The sequence below is a fragment of the Camelina sativa genome, chromosome 12 (assembly GCF_000633955.1).
Source record: "Camelina sativa cultivar DH55 chromosome 12, Cs, whole genome shotgun sequence".
Lineage (NCBI taxonomy): Eukaryota > Viridiplantae > Streptophyta > Magnoliopsida > Brassicales > Brassicaceae > Camelina > Camelina sativa.
Window position 1 is genome coordinate 21,451,886 of NC_025696.1, and position 12,113 is coordinate 21,463,998.

At 33.0% G+C, this 12,113-nt stretch overlaps 1 protein-coding gene and 2 long non-coding RNA genes across 6 annotated transcripts; 1 reads left to right on the top strand and 2 right to left on the bottom strand.

Annotated features, from left to right (window-relative positions):
• On the top strand, positions 206–1,571 carry LOC109127978 (glycine-rich domain-containing protein 1-like). Its single transcript, XM_019233627.1, has 5 exons — positions 206–333; positions 418–610; positions 737–868; positions 945–1,014; positions 1,111–1,571. Exons 1-5 carry the CDS (start codon positions 206–208, stop codon positions 1,569–1,571), a joined length of 984 nt encoding a protein of 327 aa, XP_019089172.1.
• Positions 2,974–4,070, bottom strand: LOC109128082. Its single transcript, XR_002034532.1, has 3 exons — positions 3,717–4,070; positions 3,445–3,545; positions 2,974–3,334 (listed from the first exon to the last, which is right to left on the bottom strand). It is a non-coding gene; the product is annotated as an uncharacterized LOC109128082 (long non-coding RNA).
• Positions 4,928–6,597, bottom strand: LOC104732395. 4 transcript variants are annotated; one of them, XR_758799.2, is made up of 4 exons: positions 6,170–6,597; positions 5,697–5,876; positions 5,515–5,598; positions 4,928–5,438 (listed from the first exon to the last, which is right to left on the bottom strand). It is a non-coding gene; the product is annotated as an uncharacterized LOC104732395 (long non-coding RNA). The 4 variants fall into 4 exon arrangements; XR_758798.2 differs by having other exon boundaries at positions 4,928–5,443; XR_758796.2 differs by having other exon boundaries at positions 4,928–5,598; positions 6,170–6,594.

Genomic DNA, 12,113 nt, shown 5'->3' on the forward strand with positions numbered 1-12,113 from the left:
TCCAAAACCATTGGGTATTAAACGTCCAAATAAAAATAACTTCGGGTTTTTTTTGGCATTTTTCCCGTTGTTTAAGTAGGAGTATTTTTCACTTTTAGTTTTTGCTTAATATTTATGTTATTGAATTTTGTGGTCTTTTTATTGCTAGTTATTATAGTCTACTGTATTTAAAAGTAAACCAATACGCAGTCCATCAGTCTTACACATGGTTCAATCAAGACCATCGTGCAAAGGCTCTTGCTTCTTTCCAATTATTGGGAACTCTCGTCTTTCTATGAGCTTAAGACACATTGTTGATAAAACACAAACAGAGGTGATCAGACTTCAAATGAGGTATGGCGTTTGACACAACACAACACTTTCTCTTGAAAACTAAACACGTTTTTCTGCTGTGATCACCTCTTTGTTGTGTTTTAGGAACTCTACTGGTGGAGCTACACTTGAACATGATCAAAGACAAGTGATTGGCGAGACAGACTCTGGTGAAACTCACGTGCTTGCGGATTATACTGGTAGTTTCTGGTCTTTGTGGAACTCCAAATGGTCACTTAAAAAAATGAACACCTCCAGTGCAGATATGCCGCTCTTCGAGCTTTTGGGTCCTCAAGTGGTATATTCCATCATTCCATCACTTCAATTAAAAAGAGAGTCACCTTCTTGTTTTTGACAATGTAATACATTCCAATGATGCAATGCTTTTACTGGTTTGCAACTGAAAGTTTTCTCTGGGAGGAAGCTGGATTATGAACCAAAATACTACGCAAACCTTAGAAGTGATAAAGATTATGTGACTCTTGTTGATTTTTCTAAGCAACATCCATATGTAAAAGTTGTGGGATTGGTTGATATGAAATTTGGTTCCGTTGAGGCAAGTGTGAAATTTGGAATGTTACTTCTTCTTTCTCTTCTCCATGCTCTTTTTCACTCTGTTATTCAATATGCAGGTAAAAGAGAATTGGTTGGTTTTGCCTGGAATCGTATCTACTTTCATACTCAGTGCTGTTCTGAAGAAAGGTGGTTTTGATGGCGTCACTGTCGGAACCAAAGACGTAAAAGAGGAAAGCAAATAGACTAAACTTGTAGCTGTGACAGAAAATAAAGTGAATGCAGACTCCACTAATGTGGGGACTGCAGTTGCTATCATAGCTCTTGAAAAAGGCAGCGGCTGCAGAGGTGGCTGTAGCGGTGAATGCGGAAACATGAGGAAAGCAGCTAATGCTAGTGGTTGCGGCAGTGGTTGTAGTGGAGAATGCGGAGATATGGTGAACATAGCAGCAAATGCTAGCAGCTGTGGTAGTGGATGTAGCAGTGAATGTGGAGATATGGTGAAAGCAGCAAATGCTAGCCGTTGTGGCAGTGGTTGCAGTGGAGAATGCGGGGACATGGTGAACGCAGTGAAAGCTAGTGGTTGCGGAAGTGGTTGTAGTGGAGAATGTGGAGAAATGATGAAAGCAGTGAAAGCTAGCGGTTGTGGCGGCAGCAGTGGCTGTGGCGGGGGTTGTGGTGGGTGGTGGTGGTTGTGGAAACATGGTCAAAGCAGCAAATGCAAGCGGCTGCGGCGGTGGTTGTAGCGGTGAATGCGGAAACATGGTGAAAGCAGCATAATCTGGTAGTTGTGGTGGTAGTTAGTGGGTTGTTTATGTTATTGGTGTGTTACTCCCATTAGTTGGCCTCCTTTAAGTAATCTTCCAAAGATCTGCTGGTGCAGACGGCCAGCTTTGAGATTTGCAAATGAAACAACAGTGGAATCCATGTTAATAAAGATAAAATTTAGAGAGTAAGGAAATTGTGAGAGGCATGAGGTTGGAGGAGAGGGCATTATATAGGACTTGACCTTGCACGCATTGAAGAAAAAGTAGTGCGGCTTCATTTGAATGACAGAGCATTGAAAGACTTGAGTAACGGTTTTAGAGGAAAACGATTCAATGAGATAGTGAAAGGGTTTGAAGGATAAGCAAGTAAAGAAAGAATGAAGAAGATGAGGGACGTATGAGGTGACAGAAGGGAATCAAGATGGGGGGACGGTTGAGATCGTTGTCTCCTAAAATTGGGCTTAAAAAAATGGTCTTTGTTAACTGATAGAGGTGATGACGTGGCAGCACCAGGAGTGAGTAAACTACACTTTATATATATAGATTAATATCAACATAAATGATTTTCTTATTTCTTTTCTTCCTAAATTAGAAACATAGATAATAAAAATAATTTCTCAATTCTCAATGATGGCTGCTCCTACATATACTGAAGGCATTTAATTATGAAATAATATATGTAATTTTTATTAAATTTATAGCGTAGAAAAATTATCATAAATATCATTAATATATATTTTTTTCTAAAATATCACAAAACTAAGAGATTTTAGAAATGAATCTTTTAACAAGAGTTCAGTCTAAGGCTTTGGTTCATATTAATATGGTATCAAAACCAAACGATTCAGTGGGAGAGAGCCACATTTGAAAACGATTCAGAAAACGATTCAGTGGGAGAGAGCCGCTTGGACGCGAGCGGCTGATGATGCTTCTAAATGTTCTAATCGAGTTATGCACTACAAGAAATATGGACATTACTAGCACACGGAAAATGCTACTAAAGGGCTTTCGTAGCGCATTTGAAAACGCTGTATAATGAGGAGCTATAGTAGACCCCTCCTCTACCATAGCAGTTTTTACGCGCTATGATAGATTGACCTATTATAGCGCTAATACTCCGCTATTTAATATTATTAACTAGCGTTTAGTTCGTGCTATTATGTTTGTTTTCATAGCAAACATTTCGTGCTATAAACTATTGTTTTGTATCATTTTATTAGTGCTGTAAAATATTGTTTTGTATCATTTTGTTAATTCTGTTGTAATGTATAATATTATGTGCTATATTTCAATTATTTGAAACCTATATTGCATAAAATAATAAAATATAAATTACAAATTGATTCATAAATAAAATTAATATTACATTGAATTTATAAAACATACATTTTACATAGAATTATTCTATCAAATACCCAAAAGAATACAAATGTTTGAATTACCAAACAAAGTCATAAAAAAAAAAGACAAGTACATTTCTTCACCAAACCAAGTCATAAAGAAACCGAAGCAGCTCTAGTAAATCGCCAACTCATACCATTTAACAGCCAACGCCATTCCATCAGCAGATGACCTTAGAGCCTTTGGCTTTGTGTGAACTCTCTATTTCTTCATAAGAGTCATAACGCATATGCAGAGACCAATAACAATTGCCATGCCTCAAGGATCTTGCTGAACTCAAGCTTGTCTTCGTTCGTGACAGTTGTCAAACACAAGCAAGAAGCAGTTTTTTGTTGAACAACCTGAAATCAAGAAACCGAAATAACATAAGCAGACAGACATATGGTCCCAGGATCACCAGCTGAAGTTTTTCTCTGCAAAGTTCACAACGTAAATAAACAAAACGAAATACCAAACACAAGCTATTAGAAGGATCAGAGGAAGAGGAACCAAGAACTTCACAAGTCATGAGGAAAACTGAGTTATATACATGTGATGTCTCCGTTTCAGCTCCTACACACACATAAATCAGATTCAAAATCAATCTGAGAAAAGCCATACTAAATCTCATCTTCGATCTTAATCAATAACCTAAACGAGAAAGAAAAAAAATTAGCAGAAGATTCAAGTCATTAACCTAACCGAATATCACAACAACAAAAGCTAGAACGAAACAAATCTGACCTGAAGAGAACGGGAGAATTCAAATTAGAAAGGCTTTTGGTTGAAAATCCAGAAAGTGAACCAGCATCTGTCTCTGGGAAAAACAAACGGAAACCAAAATCAGTCACAATCTGACAATAATAGAATGATACTGAGTGTGTTTGATTCCGATGAACAAGTCATTTTTGGTGGTGGTATTGTGATTTCGCTTCCTCCGATTGCTACGATTGATCCGATTTTGCCTTGGGTTTGGTCTTTGGTTGCGTCTATACAGATGAGAACGGTAGCTCGAAGGCAAAGAAGACAAGCTAATGAAAAATCATGGACATAGAGAGAAGCTATCGACGAAGAGAAGAGGAAGAGTTTCTCTCACACACACAAAAAAAAAAAAAAAAAAAAAAAAAAAAAAAATTGATNCAAGGGGTGGTCCTTAACTCTACAGATTAACCAATCAGAAACCAGCTTTTCTATTTAATTTTAAAATTTGTAATACTTGAAATATATATATTTTTTTTAATTACTAGATTAATACTTGAATCTTTTTTTTATTTTTGATATATTTTATGATATTGGTGTTAAATTATTTACAATTAAAAATTTAGTGTTTATGGTTAAGAGTTAGTAGTTTCAAACCCTATACCCTAAATCACAACTCTTATACCCTATACCCTAACATCAAATACTCTATTGCTTGCATTCTTATTTCTATTTTGTAATAAAACAATATAAAAATATTCTATATTTTCATTGCTATTATAAGTAGAAAATTTAATAATTTACAATTAAAAGTTTAGTATTTGTATTTATATTATAAGTAGATTTATATATACTTCAAACATTATATACTCTTATACCCTAAACCCCAAACCATAAACCCTAAATCCTAATTCAAAAATTCAACTAACTTTTTATCCTTATTTGAATTTTGTAATAATTTTTATTTTATTTTATTTTTTTAGTATGAAATAATAATTCGTTCTATTTTTTTTTCTTAATTTTGAAATAGAAAAATATTCTACATATGAATCTCTATACCCTAGATAAACCCTAAATCCTATTTCATAAACTTTAAATCAAATATCATGAATTCTTTTTGTTGTTGTGAGTTGATAATGTAATTTAGTGATTTTGGAGAATGTTAAGAGATTGATAAAAAAGAAAATCTATAACTTATTGAATTATCACAAACCGTTTGCAGTATAAAATTTGCATAATTCAGAATACATTTCCTATAAAAAGTTGCAAAATGCTAAATATAATAAAGTGATCTTCTTTACATAGTGATCTCATTACATAGTGATCTTCTTTTTTACAAAGTACAAACTCACCATACTCATCAGTCGGAGCTTCATAGTCATAGCTCGTAGTGATAAAAGGTCCTCCTGAAGTACGTCCAAAATTCGTTCCTCCGTGATACTAACATACAACAAAAATCCATTTAGATTACAAAATGATACAGAGCTAACTAACTTCCTCGTCTGCTGGTCTGTGAGGGTCTCTGCCTCCAAAAGTTTTAAACGTAGAAGAAAAGAACAAGTCTTTTCAGACCGCAAAAATCAGATTCACCTGCTAATGAACAAGAATCTCCAAAAGACTCCAACTTTGTATGGAAACTGAATTCAAGGAAATGTTAGCGGAACCAAAGACCAATCTACTTACCATCTAGGCCAGTTCTCAGTCCAAATCTTGGGTTTGTCTGGCGAATTAGGTGTGAATTGGTAACAGTAAAAGCCATTGCAGGTACTAATCTGCCCAAGAAAATAAGAGAAATCCATCATAACCGTTTGCAGAATATATTAGTCAAAGGGCATCATAATACCAGATCTAGAGATATGCCACGAGCAACAGTTGAACCACCAAGAGTGTATTCCAGAATCAGTGTCAGCCAATTAACCACGCAACTCTGCAGAATCCCACAAAATTCATAAACAAAACTTCAAAAGCTCCAAATCCTTACCGCAACAAACTGCTAGATAACTAAACAAGCAAGTGAAATGATACCCTTCACCAATGCAAATGTAAGAGTATAGTGATAGGCACTTCCAGCTGAAGGAAAAAGACTAGAGAGTGCTATAAAAACACCAGCTATAAAGAATGAAAAGGCTAGAGCAGGTCTTGAATGCTCTCTCGCCACTGTTCCCACAAGAATATAAACCCCTGCTCCAATTTTTGATCCAACACCTAAAAAGTTTACAAACCAAAACTCTGAGGTTTAGTGAAAAACACATCCAAAAACAAAAAAGACACATAATTTATTATCATATCGTACATAAGGACAAGATCATGAGTAAAGTAATAAACAGCTAAACAATATTTAACTTTCAGACAGCAAAAAAAAAAAAAGGTTACAGACTTTATAAACCCAGATATTACAGACACAAAATCAGATTGAGAAATTCATTGACTTACAAAGAAACATCGATTCCTAAAAATTTGTATCTTTGAGAAGATTGATTAGTTCATAATAAGAGTACCAATTGTGATTAAGTGAGGAAAGGTCAAGGATTTGGCGAGTTTCTGGTCATGAGACTCAGTTTGGCAACCCCGTGAATGGCCACCTCCGGTGACGGCGGCTGAGATGATGGAGGAGAAAGTGGTGGCGGCGAAGGAAGAGAAATTGCCGACGAGCGGACGTGGAGAGACGGAGACTGGGACTGAGAGGGAGAGTAGAGATCGGAGAGAGAGGAGAAGTGGAGAGAAGAGGGGAACTTTTCTTTGATTTAGATTAGGGATAAATGAATTGAATTTTCTTTTTTTTGTATAAATGTTGTTCTTAGAGGAAAAAAAGATGAGCTAAGTTTTAATTTGGCGGACAAACTAGAAATTTGGTTAAGTGTTTTGCCTCCTCAATGATTTTCCAGCTACAATAATGATTTTTGGATCCCGCTTATTGAAAATCTTTCCAAATGCTATAATAACGCTACAATAATGCTATAATAGAGTTCACATCCGATTTTGGTACTTTTAGTAGCAGTTCGTAAATTTGCGCTACAAAGGTCTGCTACCGAAGCTCATATTTCTTGTAGTGATGTTTCCTTCTCTACACGATTTTCTATGTATCCATCGTCTGGGTTTATTTATGGGCTTCAGTTGGGCCTTCAATACCCAAATATTGTCACATATTGCAAAAATAATATATGCTTAATACTATAAGTTTGGATTCTTACTAAAGCTATCTCTAATAAAAGTAAAACACTATATACAAGAATATATAAAATTATAAGAGTATAAGAAACTAAAAATCGAACAAAAAAATCTAAGAAAATATGAATTATATAACAAAAAATTATTTTTAAACAGAAAAATTTTGAAAATATAAATAGGCAAATCACATTGATCAGTGGAACATTGTCTATGGTCAAATTTAAGCTATGTTCCACGTTCACCTTATTGATGAATTCCATCACTTCCGCGTGTTGAATGGGGTAGGTCGTGGATGATGACGCATGGTATCAGACCACTTCTCTTTCCGAGGATACATACCTCATAAATTTCAGAAGGAACGTCATTTTCTGGCCAGACCACTTCCTCATAGGCGGGAGTGATAGAAGGCACCTTGCAGTCGTATGCGTCACCTATCTTTCGTTAACAAAGCGTTGAATGAATGGATGATTTTAGCATACCTGCGAAATTTAGATAAGCCAAAGGTGTGGTCATAGGATGAAAAAGGTTGTGATTGACGATGCAGACGGATTTCCTTTCAAAATTTTGTTTTTTGGTTCATAAAAATCTGCGATCAACGAACCATTAAAACGATTTCCTGGATTCTTATTTTCAAAAACACCTATACATGTTGTTAATTTTCAAATATATCCCTTTTATGTACAAACTACACCGCGGGGCTATTTTTTAAATAAAAATAAAATGTTATTTGTTTTGTAGATTAACTATATATATAACTAATATTTAATTTGTATTTTTTTAAATGTACAACCTTACAAATATATATATATATATTAGTTAGTGTAGAAAGTATTTTGTTTGAGATTTATTGTTTTATATTATAGGAACTATAACATACAATTAAATAAGTAGTGATTTATAGAAGGAAAATACTGTGTATGTTTATAGAATTAATTCCTATTGTTTTCTAAAATTGGAAACTTAATATTAATTAAATTAATCATAAACTTAATACTTAATGTTAAAGGGAGTGGTTCCTATTGTTTTGAAAATTTTATTAGGATGGAAAATCTTGTTTTCCAAAATTGAAATTTAATACTCCCTCTGTTTCAAAATATAGGATGTTTTAGTGAAAACATGCATACTGTATTAATAAATAGTTACTTTTAAAAAACGTTTAACCAATCATAAACAAGTCTACATAATATAAAATATAAATTTGATCTAAAAGTTGCATAGAAAGTTGGAAACATCCTATATTATGAAACAAAAATACNGCCTCCTCAATGATTTTCCAGCTACAATAATGATTTTTGGATCCCGCTTATTGAAAATCTTTCCAAATGCTATAATAACGCTACAATAATGCTATAATAGAGTTCACATCCGATTTTGGTACTTTTAGTAGCAGTTCGTAAATTTGCGCTACAAAGGTCTGCTACCGAAGCTCATATTTCTTGTAGTGATGTTTCCTTCTCTACACGATTTTCTATGTATCCATCGTCTGGGTTTATTTATGGGCTTCAGTTGGGCCTTCAATACCCAAATATTGTCACATATTGCAAAAATAATATATGCTTAATACTATAAGTTTGGATTCTTACTAAAGCTATCTCTAATAAAAGTAAAACACTATATACAAGAATATATAAAATTATAAGAGTATAAGAAACTAAAAATCGAACAAAAAAATCTAAGAAAATATGAATTATATAACAAAAAATTATTTTTAAACAGAAAAATTTTGAAAATATAAATAGGCAAATCACATTGATCAGTGGAACATTGTCTATGGTCAAATTTAAGCTATGTTCCACGTTCACCTTATTGATGAATTCCATCACTTCCGCGTGTTGAATGGGGTAGGTCGTGGATGATGACGCATGGTATCAGACCACTTCTCTTTCCGAGGATACATACCTCATAAATTTCAGAAGGAACGTCATTTTCTGGCCAGACCACTTCCTCATAGGCGGGAGTGATAGAAGGCACCTTGCAGTCGTATGCGTCACCTATCTTTCGTTAACAAAGCGTTGAATGAATGGATGATTTTAGCATACCTGCGAAATTTAGATAAGCCAAAGGTGTGGTCATAGGATGAAAAAGGTTGTGATTGACGATGCAGACGGATTTCCTTTCAAAATTTTGTTTTTTGGTTCATAAAAATCTGCGATCAACGAACCATTAAAACGATTTCCTGGATTCTTATTTTCAAAAACACCTATACATGTTGTTAATTTTCAAATATATCCCTTTTATGTACAAACTACACCGCGGGGCTATTTTTTAAATAAAAATAAAATGTTATTTGTTTTGTAGATTAACTATATATATAACTAATATTTAATTTGTATTTTTTTAAATGTACAACCTTACAAATATATATATATATATTAGTTAGTGTAGAAAGTATTTTGTTTGAGATTTATTGTTTTATATTATAGGAACTATAACATACAATTAAATAAGTAGTGATTTATAGAAGGAAAATACTGTGTATGTTTATAGAATTAATTCCTATTGTTTTCTAAAATTGGAAACTTAATATTAATTAAATTAATCATAAACTTAATACTTAATGTTAAAGGGAGTGGTTCCTATTGTTTTGAAAATTTTATTAGGATGGAAAATCTTGTTTTCCAAAATTGAAATTTAATACTCCCTCTGTTTCAAAATATAGGATGTTTTAGTGAAAACATGCATACTGTATTAATAAATAGTTACTTTTAAAAAACGTTTAACCAATCATAAACAAGTCTACATAATATAAAATATAAATTTGATCTAAAAGTTGCATAGAAAGTTGGAAACATCCTATATTATGAAACAAAAATACTTCTCTAAACATCCTATATTATGAAACGGAGGGAGTATTAATTAATTAAATGAAAAACAAATCAGTAATTAATGTCAATGGTATGCTTGTAAATAGGTATGAACTTCAGGATTTATTTTATAAATGTTTCCAAAAATGTATATATAGATTGTCCAACTTACCTTTTTTGAATGATAACAAAAATATCCAGCCATTAAAACTGAAAAAATTTCCCGCCAAAATTTTAATATTTTCTCGGCAAAATTGCTAAAATTATACTTTATAAAAGCGTTTACAAAATTTTATAAGGTTTTTATAAGCTTGCTATAAGGTTTTTTTATTAGGTTTTAATAAGCTTGCTATAAGGTTTTTATAAGGTTTCTAATTATAAAAACTGCTGAAAATTATACTTTATAAAAACCTTGTAAAAGCGTTTACAAGATTTTTATAAGGTTTTCTAAAAAATTTATAAAGTTTTATAATAAGGTTTTCACTTATAAAAACTTTATAAATACCTTGTAAAACCCTATAAATCCTTTAAAAATCTTTTAAAACATTATAAAAACCATATTAAATCGACTTGTATCGAGCGTTTAGGGAAAATCCCGGGATTCGAGGGATACACTAAGAAGACATAAAGTAATTAAGAAATTTGAATTAAATGTTCACATTCGCATCAATGCCTAAGTCCTCTGAACTGACCAGTTTGCAGAACTTGGATGACTAATGTTGGGACCAAGAACCCCTCTAGGTTCGGCTCAACTTTTATTAAGTGGACCAAAAGTCGTGTGGTCCACTATGCGACACGTGTCAAGAAAGGTCAAGACCTTAGAAGAGAGAAAGATCAGCTTGGCGTTAGTCGGTTCAGGGACTCGAAGGAGTTCGGCTTTCCGAACCAACAAGCGTGTTTGTCGAAAGATTAGAGTAAAAGAGAGAGACTTACAAGAGATCCGGTCAAACCAAAGGATTAGAGCGTTACGACATGAATACTAGGAATGATACATATGCATTTATGAAAAATAATTGTATTGATCAATAACTAATTACACTTTATAGTATAAATACTATTCATTGAAACCATTGGGGGATTCAATTCTCAAAACAGAAGCTTAATAATACAAAAATCTTCTCTAAAACCTGTTTTTGAATTCAACTTGTGTTTTACCATTAAGGTCATCCGGTGTGGGATTTGGCTCCTAGATTGAATACGTATCAACGAGTTAACAGTCGTAAACGGATGTAACAAAATTTCTTACGGCTCTAATTTTTAACTGTAAAGTTTTATACTCCCTCTGTTTCACAAAGAGTGTCATTCTGACATATTTTACACAAATTAAGAAAAGTTTGAATTATACATATTTACCCTTATTTAATAAGTGATTAATGATCTAAATTCAATGAAATAGCTTTGGGTTTAGGGGTAAAAAAGAAAATTTAGCATTAAAACACTTATTGGAAATGTAAAATGACATTCTTTGTGAAACAAAATTTTTTTTCTAGAATGACACTCTTTGTGAAACAGAGGGAGTACTATATATACCATTAGTTTTTAATTTATAATCAATGCACTGTCGTGGTCTAGTGGTGACGGTGAGTTAATTAATCCTCATGTCACCGCCAAGAAAACTATCTTATATAATAAGAGAAGGTTTCTTCTAAACTTTGTTTGAGGCGATGACATTTGGCGCTTTGTATAGTTGACACTTGTCCATTTCTAATTAAATATTGCCACAACTGTCAACTTAATCCTTTGGTAATTAAAAATTTTGTCTTAACAAACAAACAAATAGGATCTGAACATGCAGCACCTGTGTTTCTCTTCCTCCCATACGGTATTTAAATTGAAGCTCGAATTTAGTTTTAGTTTTGCATTCTGCTTTTGAAAACGTAACGTCTTGCCATCAAAGTAAATTAAGTCATTTGATAATTGCTTTCTTATTTATTTCCAATTAAATATTAGTAATTTGTTTTCCATAAAATTATAATCTAATAGAATTCAATTTCTGATTACTTTTATTATTATTATAATCGCCTTCCCTCAATCTACTGGGAATCAACACCCCCACCCCATACACTAATTACGCTTTTAAAAATGTTACAACCTAAAAAAATTTCTCTCTACTCTACTCTAGAATTACTCTCTAACGATGAACACCAGTAAAAATATGATTGTTTTTGGGAAGCTCCATACTTTAGAAGAAACAATCTCTTATTCAGCTTTAAATGTCTCTTTCTAGACGAAAATGTAAATAACCTACCTAATCCACAATACACCTATCTCACATACTGTATATTAAAAACTTCCTCTCTAACTAATTTTTTACTTGTTTTCAGACATGCAACTCGCCTATCTAAGTTTGAAGATTTGTTGATTCGGGGAAAGCAGTGTCTCTCTTTGGGAAAAACTTGCCATTGAAACACATGCCAAACTTCTTACACTCTGGGCAGACTATTTATATTTAAATGCAACATCGTCAACC